We start from the raw sequence: 14,701 nt of genomic DNA on the forward strand, positions 1-14,701 counted from the left end.
TCAAATATTTTATTAGGAAAAAACTCTTACCATGATTACGGGCCTCCCATCTGCCCTTAGAGAGCTCACGCCATAAGCGTTCAGAGTAAGGTATCTGTGTCATGATGCCCTCGACCCACTCTTTAAGCTCAGGAACGACGTCCGGCATTTGGGCGACAGCTGCATCATATAACATCGATGAGAAACAAACGGAATGAAAAGCAATAAAAGAAATACTGAAGACAAAATCATACTTACGAGTCTGAGGTCCTCATTCGAACAAATCGACCAAGCCAGCCCCGGTCCGATCCTCGTCGATACTTGAGAACAAGGTCTTAGTGGCTCGGCGTGCAAGTTTGATTAATCCTTCTCCGTAAAGTCGAGGGCTGTACAGGCGCATGAGATGATCGATGGTAAATGGACACCCCTTGCTCACAAAGAATCGAAGTAGAATAATGATCCTCCAAAGTGAAGGATGTATCTGCCCTAGAGTCACTTCATACCTTTTGCAAAAGGCTATGATAATCGGGTCTAAAGGACCCAGCGTGAAAGGGTAAGTGTAAACACTTAAGAAACCCTTCACGTAGGTGGTGATCGATTCCTCGGGGGTAGGAACCACTACGAGTTTATCTTTCCAGTTGCAGTACTTTTTGACTTTATCTAGGATACTGGCTGTAATCATACGTATGTACCTCAAGACTGGCTCACACCGACCCGGTACCATAGGCGTATTCTCAACCTTGAAGTCAGCCACAGTTGGGCACCCAGCAGGGATATACGACCTCAGAGGGGGTTCCTCAGTAACAGCGTGTGGAGCATTTTCAGAATGTTTTGAAGAAGAAGGTGTTTCTTTTTTAGGAACAGACTTTGAAGTCTTTGCCATTTTTTTTAATAGAAAATGAAGAAAAGAAATTACTGGTAAGGGAAGCTTTGAGTCTAACAGTTAGTAAACCAGAAGGTGAAGGTGGTGAAGTTTTCTTAGAATACAAGAAGAATTTGAGTGTAAAAGTTCTAATAAACGGATTGAAGGATATTTATATGTTTCTCAAGCGGTGGTTCACCTCCCGAAGTGGCCGACCGTCAACTGACACACATTTAATGCCTTGAAGATTGGACCGATGGGACGATTCAATTACCTTCTGTCGCTTACGTCATGATTTATTGAAGTGAGAACTAAGGGTTCACATCATTTTTCATCGCCTACTCTCCAAAAAATGAGGGGGCTATCTGTATACGAGTAAAACCGAGCTCGATGCTTGATCGAGCATCTGGAACGGTATGCCAGGCTCGACACATCTGTAAGAGATCGAAGTTACGGATGAAACCGATCTCGATATCGAGGTTCGAAGTTCGGCATGATCAGCCAAGATCGGAATATGATATTGTCAGACCTAAAAGCATCGTCAAAACAGGCTATCGAGACCATCAGATTTGCCCTTGAGTTTACCGAAGGCACGACCGATCCTGCTTCTAATGGCCTCGAAGAAAAGTTTCGTCAACTCATCCGATAAGGATCCGTGATTCTCGCCATTAACCAATCATTATGGCAGAAATCACGGGATTAAGTCAAAAAGGGGCCAACGGTCTACAAAATCAAGGACTTATATTTTTTTTATAAAAAATATCTTAAAAGGAAGATCTCCCTTAATATATAAGGGAAACTCATTAATTCATGGGCAAGCATTGTAACATACTTCAAAGAACAACATGCTATTGTTTCTAGCTTTGTTCATACCATTCCGACTTCAATAATATTATATCTAAGGTCGAAGGAGATTGAACTCACAAGGCCTAGGTTGTTCAACTTGCGTGGTTTACAATTATCTTTCCATTAATTACCTCCACATTAAATCTGATTTCTTCCTTTGTATCAAATAGATCACGTATCCTTAAAACCGCGTATAAATTCAATTGTTAACCGATTTTGAGGGTAAACAAGATCCATTTATTCAACAAAATGCTGCAGAAAAAGTACATGATTAGCAAACTTAATAATATTACTATTCTAACTATTAAGAATATTAATGCGACAAAGTTGAACAACAGATCATAATATTCATTTTCTTTCTGTTTTTACAATTAAGTCAAGTTAAAAGGATAAATTTGTTGTTTTTGCCTATCCAAAGTATTAACACCAAAGAAGCTTAATAACATTATTGTTCCAATTTGTTGTTTTAATAAGGACGATCTTATTGTTGGTATCCTTAAATGAATTCTCAACCTAAATAAGAACATAAATCTATGTTCGCTGAAATGATGTTAGAAAAGGAAACAGAGAAAGAGCCTCAAATGAAATAAAAAAAGTTCAAGGTTGTCGTGGAAGGTATATAATATACAGAGTTAAATGCATTGCAACAAACTCCACCACAAAGAAGAAGTGTGGCATGTCAAGGTCCAAACCAGTTTCTGCCTTTTGTCTCCTCGTAAGTCGAATAAAGGAATTAAGACACTACAGTGAATAAAGTGAGTTCTAATAGATGCAAAATCCTTCTCCTTTGTCCATGCTCTGGACCGACTGTGTTACATTATAAGTTAAGCACAAGCGGAGTCGTCTGTAGCTGTGAAATTATTCTATGAATATATGAAAGGTAGAAAAAGGAAAGAAAAACATAAAGAAAAGAATAAGCTAGAAAAAGAGGAGAAAAAAGAAAGAGAGTGAGCTTGAACAAATGCACTAGAGAGAAAGATAGATGCATCTTACATGTTAGTTCGGACGACTTAACTTTATCCAACATTTGAACACAAATGCTAGATAAAATGGTGTGTCACCAGTAGGTTTGCATACAACTCGCATCTAGCATCGCTTCTTTAACTCCTAAGTTTATATACAGAAATAAACTACAAAAGCTACCAAATCCATGGCCAGCGGGGAATGCATATTGATAGTAAACTGTATTTGTAAAATAATTTTGGAGAAGATAAAATAACATATAAACAGAAATGTAAAAGAAACATGATTTAATCTGAGCCCATTGAATTCACAGTGTTTCCTTAAGAAATTTAATCTCCTCCTACTACCAAGGTTGTGGATTATTTCCTCACAGGATAGAACGAATTACACACTGGTGTAGCGGTACTTCAAACTCCAGTGTTTCAGCGAACACAAAGATCGGTAGCAAATCACACTTACTGTTGCTTTCTTTGTAGTTAAAACAATGTAGAAGAAAGGAGGAGAACTCAGAAATTCGTATGGAAAATCTGAGAAAATGGACTGGTATTTATAGCCAATGTTAAGTTCAAACTGAAGAGGTGCGACTCTTCAAAACTGAAGAGGTGCAACTCTTCAGAAGGGTTGTTTGTGTAAAACGGCCATAACGTAAATGACTTTTACAAAAACCGAAAGACATATAATGTTCCGTTGGATTTAATATTAATTTTTCGCTTACAAGAAAAACTAATATTTCTGTTAATATTTATTATTAACAAATAAATTTGGTCCAAAAAACCAATCAATCAATTGACCGAAGACGAGCGAGCGACGATGGCAGCGCGAGGCTTGCCTTCTTCTTAATTCTTTAAGAGCTAGAAGAATAACAGTTGTATATATACCCATCAAAATCTTTTCCTCTTCCAATATGGGACAATGTCCCTTTGTCAATGAGGGAAACTCAAATATTTTCAATTTTCCTCCATTTCCCATTCACCCTTTTTAAGCTACATTTAAGCTTAAAAACCCAACACACATCGTAGACTCTATGGTGTCGTAGAAGGAAGATAGGACTAAGCATCACTTGGACATCAAACGCTACCAGAAAAACACAACTCAAACTTAGATAGTTATTATATATGGACAACGGCGTAGCTAGAATTTTTATTAAGAAATGTCAAAATATATAAAAGTAAACATATCAGAAAATTAAGGGAAGTCAATACATAGTATATACATATAAAAAAATTATCTACTTACACAATGTATTTTTTCCGCGAAGGGGGTCATTGACACCCCTTCCTATAAGGTGGCTCCGCCACTGTATATGGACATAAATAAAAAATATGAAGATACCTATTTAACGCAACAGAATTAAATTGGACTCGCATAAGTGTTGTAGTTGGGATTCTAACTTGAGAAAGTCAAATAATTATTTCTATGTCGCGACTATTAGTATCCATCACTTTATAGTAGATTAAAAAAGAGTCCAAACCTTATTAATATTGAAAGTAAAAATTATGAGAAGAAAAAGGGAGGTGGAAATGGACCGGGTCAAAAGCTCATAAAATGCCTACGTAAACTGTCTAAACTGATCTAAGATCAAATATGATGTTATTGTAGATTGAATCAGTAACAGTAGATAATTGTATAGTCTTTGCTCCTCTTAATAAAATATAAAATAAATTTTCCATATCGCTTTGTTACCGTATTTGGAGACATCAAATCATTAAATAAATTATTTTATCCATAAATTTTAATATTACCATAATTAACCTATATTTCTCATCATTAAATACTACTAACCTAAAGAAAAACTGATTCGAAGAGTTACACAGGAGGTTCACTATAAAGGTTCTTTGAAGAAGAGACTGTTAAAACAACTTATCCGAATGTATAATCTGGTTGTAGCTGGTTGGCAGATAGCTGAGTAGATAAAGTTTTGCTATTATATTTATTGGGGATGTCCAACTACAATGCCTTTTATTCTTGTACATAATTTCAGTTTGGTAGTGAAAGTTTTGACTTACCAAAGAAGAAGAAAAAACCTAAAAGAAAATATTTTCTTAATTTTTTCGTTATTAATTTCACTTGTTATGTGTAGCCATAACTTAAGCTCGTATAGCTCGCTGAACTATTTCTTGTATAACCACAATGTCGCTCTCTAAACTAAGGCAACAAACTCCACAATGTAGATGAATATAAGATTAATTTCTTTCAAAAAAAAGAAAAGAATAGAAACCAATTACAAGATGTATTATACTATACTATTCCCCTGTTCACTTTTACTTGTCAAATATTCTAAAGAAAAATTTTTACTTGTCACTTTTAGGATATCTGGAGAAAACAAAATATAATTCACTTTTACTTGTCACTTTTAGCATATCAAGAGAAAGACAAAAAATTTTCTGTTATACCCACAATATTAATTATTCATTTTAAATTATTTTCTAAAATCCATTAAAAATATATATCAATTAATATGAATATTATGATAAATTATATATTTTATTTATTATCTCAAGAGCTTTAATATTAAGAGGTGAATAAGGTTTGTTTAGTTTTTTAAAACCAGAATGATTGAAGACAAAGGGTCCATAATCATTCCATAACAGTAATCAAATGCCCCTTCATTAGTTTACTGAGAAAGAGAGAGCCCCATCCCAATATAATAAGGAACCCACTCCTGGATTTCCAGTGGATATCATAATGAGTGTACGTTACTTTCTCCCAAAAAAATAGAGCTTTTAAAATTTCAAAAAACTGGATCACCCCACAGCTCAGATTTCCATATTTCCAACCTATCTTTTAAAAGGCTCTTTCCCCTAATTCCCTCTCAAATTTATAAAAGCTTCTTTTTCTCTGTTTTCTATACATTTTTACAAGTATATAACAACAACACTCTCCGCCAAAACTAGACGGCGCCGGCACTATAACGCCGCCGATAATCTTCTCCCAAGGGAAGAGAAAAAGAAAGAAAACCCATAATTCTCTTTCTTCTACCTACTAACATATCTGAATTTAATTGTCAAAAATTCAGTCTTTGCTTTATAATGTGGCTGCTTATTGTTTTTTAGCTATGGTCATTGACTAAAAGGGTGTTAGCAGGAGAAGAAAAATTTGGGGATTGTACAAAAATGATTTGCAGAAAGAATTCAGTTAGATGTGGTCGTGGAACAGTACCAGTGTATCTAAATGTGTACGATCTCACTTCTATTAATGGTTATGCTTATTGGCTTGGACTTGGTGTTTACCATTCTGGTGTTCAAGGTCAGTAATAACTCAGTCTTGTTTCTCTCAGTCTTGTTTCTCTTCTTGATTTTTTTTTTAAAACATTTTGTAGTGCTTTATATTATCAGATCTAGGCATATTTAGGTAGCTTAATTATTTGAAAAGCAAGAAATTTTCTTAATTAATTTTGTAATTTCTTTGTTAGTTCACGGCGTAGAGTATGCATTTGGAGCTCACGAGTATCCAACAACGGGGATATTTGAAGGGGAACCGAAACAGTGCGAGGGATTTACGTTTAGGAAAGCAATTTTGATTGGATGGACAGAGATGACTCATAGAGAAGTGAGGGGAGTAATGGAAGAGCTTGCTGAGAAATACAGAGGAAATGCTTACAACCTTATAACTAAGAATTGTAACCATTTCTGCAATGATGCTTGTCTTAAACTTACAGGCAATCCTATCCCCAGTTGGGTAAATCGACTTGCACGCATCGGTAAGTCTCTTAATCAATCAATTAATTAACTATGAGTCGGCTATATGAATGAATCATCTGAATAGTGGCGCACAATTCATATCCAAAACAGTCGGGACTCGTTTGGTACATTAATCCCGAGATTAAATTTGAGATGAGTTTATTTCACATTTGGTTGAGATAAAATCGTGGTATAACTAATCCCAGTATTAGCTATCCCGGAATTGTAACATTTTTTATCTAAAATATGAGAGGGTGAAATAACTAATCCCGAGATAATTAATGAAAGGATAACTTGTTTTCCAACCAAACCATCCCTCAGGGCTAACTATGTTTATTATTGGTTGTTAACTTACTGCAATCCAAAGTAATGGTTGTTAATATGTTACTACTTAATATGTAATTATACTATAATTTCTTGTCACTTTATGGAGTTCAAAATTTCCTGTCATTGGAATTTTTTGTTTTCTCATGATGTTGCTGAATTAGGAAGTTTCTTCAGTTTCACAGCACTGGTTCTTGTTCTGTTTTGCAACTGAATTTCTGAAAAAAAAAAAAATTAAGGGCCCAATGCACGAAGCATCCCATGTTCATGCAGGGTCGGGAAGAGCTGCACCCCAAGGGATATAACGTCAGTGACTTGATTTCATAGTTTGAACTCGTGACCCATAGGTCACACGAAGACAACTGGATTATGTTTGGTGATTAGGTTTTCACAATAGCTTAATACTAGGAAATTTATGGGGCCCAGATGTGGCCTGATAGCTACTCAAAGTCGTAGAGTGTAGTAAACGTCCTATTCCCCAATTGAAAAGCTAGTTCTAAATTAAGGATATACCCTTATAGGAATTGCTTATCCAAGAACTTTCCTTGATATGGTTTGATGTGATTAAAATATTGTTCTGATTCTTTTTAAATTTGGTCGGTTCCAGTTTTCTGCTTACCATACGGAATTAATTGCGTCTTAAATTTGGGTAGGTTTATTTTGCAATTGCATTATTCCAGTGAGCTTGAACTCGACCAAAGTTGGCCACCATCGGATTGAAGACAAGGCATGTGATGAAGGGGAGAAGAAGAAACTCAGAAGCCGCTCTAATAGACTGACTCCGTCGACGGATTCATCTCCATCTTCGGAGGAGAAGTCGTGTTCCCCGCCGCTAATCAAAAGTAGAAGCAACAGAAGCAGGAGTCCAGCGCCTTCATCTTCAGCCTTGATATCCACTTCAACATAGATTTCTTGATAATGAAGTTTGTTCTGTTCTACATTTATTCTTTTGCTCTCTACTTTACTTCATAAAGCAAACAACTCTGAAATTTCTGTACATGAATGATTTCTATGAAATGGGGACTCGATGCAATAGATAGCTGCATCAACATTAAATTTGAGTGTCTTATATAAGATTTTATTAGAATATAAATAGTTCCGTCATGTGTGAGATAATAACTGGGTATATTATTGTATAAATATTTCCGCCGTCATCATGATTTTGCATTATGTTGGATAACATGTTCAGACCAAGCAATACTTCAAGACCAAGAGGTCCTAATTTGGTTTAAAACTATAACACAATATAAAAGCGTAACCGTAGTACAATGAGACACATCAGATTTAGGGTGACTAGGAATCTGCTCTGCTTTTCCTTTTTGAGAATAAGTTGCCTTTTTGCAGCTTTCGGCATCAAAAGGCCTCCTTTTTCCTCTAGTTTTACCAAATACCAAACCCCTCCCGAATTTGTCTACCAATCTTTTATTCTTGCGCGCCCATTTCTAGTCTTAAAATCTAATGTTATACCTGAAATTGGACCCACAATCTTACCGACCTATCATATCTCACAAGTCATAACACTATCTACTAGCTCTCTCAAACCTACCATGGAATATGGTAGCCTTGCGGTAACACACATTAAATTCGTTGTTACACCAAATTCCACCCTTACACTAAAAGGTAGAAAGAAAATCCTATATATTTATGTTGAATAAGAGTAGTTATATGAAGAATAGCTCCACTTACCGTTCCATATCTTGTCTTAGCATTACAAGTCGGGGAAGGGGGAACAGAGGGGGAATAAAGGAAAGAAAAAGATAAATTTCCAAACAATAGCATGCGCAGCTTGAGGCGCGGCTTGAACAATCCTGCACAGGAATGATATTTTTATTATCAGCAAACGACTCCCAAACAAATTTCAGAATTCAATCACTATGTGGAAACAGAAAACCTACTTCGCATTAACAAATAATATTTGGTGCACACAGTGACATGCCAAACAGCGGTGTTCTTAGCCATGCATTGCTCTCAGTGACTCCACAAAATTATCCAGGATCAGTGGCCAGGCAAGGAAGGGGTCATAATTGCTCAGGTCTGGAAAACTAATCTGTTACACGGAAACATTAAGATAGGATATAAGACTTTTATCTTAACATTGAGTCATCAAAGTAGCCACAAGGCTTCTGATGCATGCAACTGTCAGATGACAACCTGATTGCTCATATTAGGTGATGACACAAATAGGATAACTAAAACAGATTGACAAAGTGAAAGTGAACCGAAGATTTACCTCATTAACAAACCTATAAAATCCCATCCATTGATCCATGTTTATAACCTTGTAATCAGTCTGCGTCTGCACCAGTAACCAAGCACATAAGCATACTCCTAATTACTAGAATTTAGAAGGATTACTCTGATCTTCAATGCATGCTTGCTGATGGTTCTTCTTCAATAAATATGAAACAATGACTAAAAAAAGTAAGATTTTCAACGGGAAAGTCTCCTTTTACAAGGGAAGTGACTAAATATCCACTATAAAAGGAGCTATAGATAGAAGTTGCAGGGTTCCGGTCAAACAAATGGTGTCCACTGTAGAATGAGCTCCAGAACATAAATGATTAGCAGTAAATGATATCATTCAAAAGCACCCTAAGGGCATTATCAGAGGCCAATTATAAATAGCAGGAGGAGCACAGTGCAACTCACCTTCAAATACTGAATAAGGGCGTCAACTTGGGGTCGAAATTCAAACCCTAAAACGAGATCAAGCAGGAGACAAATGCTCTCGACGTCTATGCTCTTCTGCTTCTCCTCTAGAAAAGAGGTAATAAAAAGAGAAAACTGGTAATCAGAAGAAAGCAGACACAGTTCAAATAAGCAATTTACCTTCTGCTACAAATTAAAATTTTCTATTATAAATGAAAACAAAATCTAAACGCAGCATAACAGAACACCTTATTCTTTCCAAGCTCCAAAGCCTTATATCTGATTATACATTTTCATATCAATATTTTATAAAAGTATTCTGTACTTTTTCATCTTTGTTTCCTTTTTCAGTCTAAAGCTGATCAATGAATCTTTCCTTCAAGAATTAACGAAACTTGATGTTACACAGCATGTGAAGAGGAAGCACCATACCCGTCAAGCAATACTGAAACGCATAGGAGTAGAACTCTACAAAATTTGATGGCCTTCTGACCTTTTAAAGAAGGGTAAAATGTGGATATTAGCGGAACAGAACAGCAATCCTTCTCACAGCAGAAGGGCACCAAAAATTCCACATAGCATGAGCGAAAGTTCAAATATAATAGGTACCTCCTTCTCAAGTTCTGGGAGTGCTTTCTTCAATTTCTGTGCTGTGTCAGCTCTTAATGCTTTGAGGCCCCTCCGCCACTCATCCTAGTAGTCAAAGCAATGGTGAGTTAATAAGAAGCATACAAGCAAATATAAGCAAAGAAAGCTATCAAACTGACAAGTAGCCCAGCAACTGGTTAATGGGTTCAAATCATTATTTCGGATTTGTGGAAGAGGGAGCATGAATATTTGTTAATCTTCGTAGAAACAAACAAGACAATCTACACTATGGCCAAAAAGAATAATTGTATCCCTAGAAAAACCTGATACACATATATTTCTTGCATTTTACTAAGTGATAGGATTATAAGTGCTCACTATTTTACAAATGCTCACTACCCTTCCTATTTTGGTACAAATTGATCCTCCATTAAACTTTGGTGCAAACTAAAACTAATTGGACTGACAATACGCCAAGCATACATTTTTTTAATAAAATGACCCAAGCATACTCATAGTAAAACGTTGAGGTACAGTCAAGAAACCATGAGTGATGCTTCATTAGAGCATCAAATAAATGCAACGCTTTCAATACTGTAGCAGACAACACTAATATCTCAACAAAAACTACAAACACCTTATGTAGTACCCAACTGATATGGCAGATAATGCAGTACAATAGAATAATCATATACAATTAGGTTCGTACAATAAACAGCTATTATTTCCGTATCTCAACTTCCTTCCAGAAGATGCTGCATAATTATTACTCAATGAATGTAGCTTCTAGACCTCACTGATCATAAACTTCCAAAACTTAAGCCCTGGGATGAGTTCTTAAAACAAATATTCTCTAGGCGCATGGCAAATACTCCATTCTTTAGATTACATGCCATCCCGGACAAAAGACTATTCTACAAGTATGAACATGTTCAAATGGGCATATCTAAGACACAGGTGGCAAAAGCATAATTAAAAAATCCAATTGAATAATTATCCTGAGCAAACAGACAAAAAGATGCACACCAATTCGTCCATTTAGCTGGCTAATCTTTGCAGGAACTGGCTTGCCTGGGGAAAAACACTGCAAGACTGTCATCCTGCGTACAGTGCCTATATCCTATGTTCTTGCTCTATTTACCAACAAGCAGGTTAAGAGTAGTTAAGCATTTAAGAAAAACTGAGACTTTGATCAATTTTCTTCAGCACCCTTTTCACGGGAGTACCCTTTGGCACAAACTCCCTAAGATAACAAAGTACATTTATATGCCTGGAAAAGAAAGAACCCAGTCTTAATTTAAGAACTACAGTATGTGAGATAAACAGACATAACAGATGAGTTTAATTTTCCAAGTATAGACCCAATAGACAATCTTGCAAGGAAGAAACAAAAGCTACCCGTGAAAGATTGAGGAAGATGATTGAAACAGCAAAAGAAGTGTAGTACATACTGCAACGCTAAAGTAATATTAGAAGTAGTCAAACAAATACATACCAGTGAAAAGTATCCTTGTTTTTCAGACTGCATCTTCCTAAATTTCAAAGTTATTGTTATTAAACCTCTGAAGATGTAGGATACTTCATACTAACTAACAAGTAACTGGTGTAAGGGATCTCACCATGCAAGCATCAATATCCTGACGTCGGTATGTTCGACTTCCAAATCGGAACAAAGAAACTCAATTCCTTCCGGGCTAACCATGAAAAATATAAAGCGCATTAATCAAGTGCAAAACTGAGGAACTTAAACAAGCTGGCGAAACTGCCCTAATTGGGTGGAAAAGTTGAATGATAATATCCATATTTTTCTTCTTTATTTTTTCCAAGCAAAACTTTCTTGCTTCAAAATCTTATATTTTCTTCGATGGATATTAGAAGCGCAAACAACATAAGGTACTTGTAATGCTCGGAAATTACAGAATAGGGATTACACTGATACAAAAGAAAAATGGTAATGCATACTTACTCAATCATACCAGACGAAGTATTGGCATATGTATGAAATAATTGGTCGATACGTTCCAATTCCTTATTTGCTGCTTTACTTGAAGCTGAAGCAATGAAAACGAAGTGAGATACTGTTGTAATGCAGCTACACTGCATATATTATATTCTACTCATAACACATAATGACAGAAAAAAAAATAAAAAAATACTAAGTGTCCAAGAGGTCTGAGTGCATCAATAGAGTAGTTCTCAAGCACCTATGACAAAAATTTCAGCAGATACAAATTAAATGAGACATAATTTCGAGACAACAAATCCACATCCAATACTCCCAAAAATTCCAAGAATAACATCTCACAAAGCCATACCCAAGCACTCACAAAAATTAAAACAAAAAAAGGACTAAAACCTAACAACACCAACTACATTAGCATCAAAGCTTACACCAACCGGATACTGTGCAATGGCAAGTGGATGATACCTTGGGATGACCTTAAAGATAATGTGTTTCCTTTTATGTTGGGCACATGAGGAAGAGGGTTAAAGACTTAAAGGTAAACCAGTGAAAATTTAAAGCACTACAGAATACAGGAAAAACTAAAACTCCTAACCTATAGTGTCTTCTTCTTTGTGTGTGTGCGTTGTTTGGTTTTTTTTTTTTTGGGGGGGGGGGGGGGGGGGGGTTAATGGGGATCCTTATGATCACACAAAACTTGACAGTGACACTATTCTGCCCCGGTGGTCATAGCTGCCTATAGTTTGTATCTTGACCAGATTGTTGCAACTAGTACTTACACCATTTCCTTGCTACCACTAATTCAAGAATTCTCATCTATACTCGAACAACATTCCAGAAAAACTTTAATCAGATAGCGTAGTTCAAGTGGCAATCAAGTCCAACATGCGGCTTACAAGATTCTTATAAATGAACAAGTTCTTACGGTAAAATCCTCCTTTCTTTTTTGTTTTTTGATGGCGGTGGTGTCCGCATAGCTTGCACATACCTCGACTATTCCATCGAGTACCTGCTACCTCCGGGTAACTCTGCCCTCTTGTCATAGACACTTCACTGAAACTAATCTAATTGTACATGTCCCAAGATTTGGAAGCCGCTAATGCGAATTAATCATCAGTTATCAAAATCCAATTTCTAAGGGGTCTACATGATGTAATACTCATAAAAACAAAAAGGGAAGGGGGAGGGTTACGTGATCTATCCAAAAGAAAAATAATTAATTCAAAGAATAGGAACTTTAAAGGGTGGGAGAACATTCGCATAAAACAAAATTAACTCCATGTGCAAAGTAAACATGCAATACTAATTTTTCGAGAAGATGCATTGGAATCAATAATTAAAACTGAACATAACAAGAAGAGGAAGAATTTACCAGAGCGAAACAAATCGACGGCAGGATTGGTAGAGGCTGCAGAACCAGTTACGCCTTTCTTGGATGAAGTACGAGGCATCTTCAAGTAATATAATTGGGGTAAAAGGAGGAGCGTCAGAAAAGAAAAAAATAGAGAAGAAGAAGAAGATGATGATCCTCGGAGTGAACGGTCCAAGGGTCTCCAGAGGAAGTGGGTGTTTCTGGAATTTGGTGTGGGGATGAATGTATATATATATATATATATATACGCGTGTCAGTGGCAATTCGAAGGCGGCGTGTGGCAGTAACAAAAGAGAGAGGAAGCTTCGCTGGCGTTGGGGATCGACGAATTGCAAGTAAGTGTTTTGTTTATATATATATTAATGAAAGAGGTCGTGATCAGCTGTTAACACACTTCGCAGCCGTCTCCCCAACTGGGTGCTACAAGACTAGGTCTCTTTTTCTTTTCTTTTTAATAAATCTACAGGTAGTTAATTAGTTATAACTAAAGGTGTTAACCGGAAAGGCTAGTCCGGGCTGGACATGAAAAAAAAATAGTCTATCCGGTTAGTGGAGCGGGCTGAGTAGTAGGCTGGCTTACCGGGCTGATAGTGGATTGGGAATTTTCGGGTTAAATTGGGCCCATCCAAGGTTTGGGCTTATCGGGTCCGGACCGGTTTTTAAATATATATTATGTTTTCTTTATTCAATGTAATTGATATTTAAGTGTTAGCAAACTTTTAAATAATAAAATAAATATTTTAAGGCAGAAAATTAAGCTTTTTAAACTTTAAAGTTTTAAGTTTTTAATTTGAAATTTGAATTTTAAAATTGAAACTAAGTGGCTACATAAAATTATTTAATAAGACCAATATGTAAGTATCAAACTCTAAAGGCTTTCGATTCATATTTCATTGAATAATAAATAATACTTCAAATTAATTTGGAAGTTCTATTTTGAATTTTTTATTTTTGAACTTACAAATTAAAAGTTTACAACAATTATAAAAAAAAAATAAGAAAGAGTACATCACATGCTTTGCATTATTTTGTAAGTTCATCCATGTCAACATGAGGTTCTTGGTTTGCGGCATTGCTTGAATCGGAACCATAAACTATTATATTTCTAATTTCTCGGTTCTCTGTTTCATCTACCTCTTCACGCCCTTGATTTTCAGTTTTGATCTTATCCAGTCTTTGAATTACACTAAAACTTTCAAAGCGTTGCCACCCAATGAATGACGGGTATCTCCTAGATGCTGCCTTGCTTGGCTAAATGCGATCTTTAATGTAACTGTTTAAATCGGCACGTTTAGCACGTCTCGAGCCATGGACGAAAGAACATGAAATTGATTTGAGTTAGTCTTCCACCAACCCAGCGGTAGAAATTTTTTTGTGCGGGGCTATGTTGCCTTTTGCAAGTAGAATTGGAGTTCATCAATATTCTTGTTACTAATTTGTTGATGCTCTCCTAGTGTAAACCAAATTAAATAATC

At 36.0% G+C, this 14,701-nt stretch overlaps 2 protein-coding genes across 3 annotated transcripts; one reads left to right on the top strand and one right to left on the bottom strand.

Annotated features, from left to right (window-relative positions):
• The first annotated feature begins 5,614 nt into the window (after positions 1 to 5,614).
• Positions 5,615 to 7,699, top strand: LOC107763792 (deSI-like protein At4g17486). The gene is made up of 3 exons (XM_016582286.2): positions 5,615 to 5,896; positions 6,063 to 6,350; positions 7,308 to 7,699. Exons 1-3 carry the CDS (start codon positions 5,764 to 5,766, stop codon positions 7,559 to 7,561), a joined length of 675 nt encoding a protein of 224 aa, XP_016437772.1. The 5' UTR covers positions 5,615 to 5,763; the 3' UTR covers positions 7,562 to 7,699.
• A 576-nt stretch (positions 7,700 to 8,275) lies between these two features.
• Positions 8,276 to 13,444, bottom strand: LOC107763791 (uncharacterized). 2 transcript variants are annotated; one of them, XM_075251525.1, is made up of 11 exons: positions 13,227 to 13,364; positions 12,780 to 12,918; positions 11,858 to 11,942; positions 11,511 to 11,585; positions 11,387 to 11,423; positions 9,913 to 9,996; positions 9,736 to 9,796; positions 9,304 to 9,410; positions 8,885 to 8,950; positions 8,550 to 8,701; positions 8,276 to 8,462 (listed from the first exon to the last, which is right to left on the bottom strand). In XM_075251525.1, exons 2-10 carry the CDS (start codon positions 12,895 to 12,897, stop codon positions 8,606 to 8,608), a joined length of 729 nt encoding a protein of 242 aa, XP_075107626.1. In that variant the 5' UTR covers positions 12,898 to 12,918; positions 13,227 to 13,364; the 3' UTR covers positions 8,276 to 8,462; positions 8,550 to 8,605. The 2 variants fall into 2 exon arrangements, with proteins under 2 accessions (XP_075107626.1, XP_016437771.1); XM_016582285.2 differs by lacking the exon at positions 12,780 to 12,918 and having other exon boundaries at positions 13,227 to 13,444.
• Positions 13,445 to 14,701: the final 1,257 nt, after the last annotated feature.

Source organism: Nicotiana tabacum, chromosome 4, assembly GCF_000715075.1.
Source record: "Nicotiana tabacum cultivar K326 chromosome 4, ASM71507v2, whole genome shotgun sequence".
NCBI classification, from domain to species: domain Eukaryota; kingdom Viridiplantae; phylum Streptophyta; class Magnoliopsida; order Solanales; family Solanaceae; genus Nicotiana; species Nicotiana tabacum.

Coding starts and splice junctions, on each gene's coding strand:
- LOC107763792 (XM_016582286.2), top strand. CDS start 5,764: ATGATTTGCAGAAAGAATTCAGTTAGATGTGGTCGTGGAACAGTACCA. Junction 5,897..6,062: donor TTACCATTCTGGTGTTCAAG/GTCAGTAATAAC, acceptor TTTCTTTGTTAG/TTCACGGCGTAGAGTATGCA. Junction 6,351..7,307: donor AAATCGACTTGCACGCATCG/GTAAGTCTCTTA, acceptor AAATTTGGGTAG/GTTTATTTTGCAATTGCATT.
- LOC107763791 (XM_075251525.1), bottom strand. CDS start 12,897: ATGACAAGAGGGCAGAGTTACCCGGAGGTAGCAGGTACTCGATGGAAT. Junction 11,943..12,779: donor AAAGAAAGGAGGATTTTACC/GTAAGAACTTGT, acceptor TCATTGCTTCAG/CTTCAAGTAAAGCAGCAAAT. Junction 8,951..9,303: donor CCCTTATTCAGTATTTGAAG/GTGAGTTGCACT, acceptor TTACTGGTGCAG/ACGCAGACTGATTACAAGGT.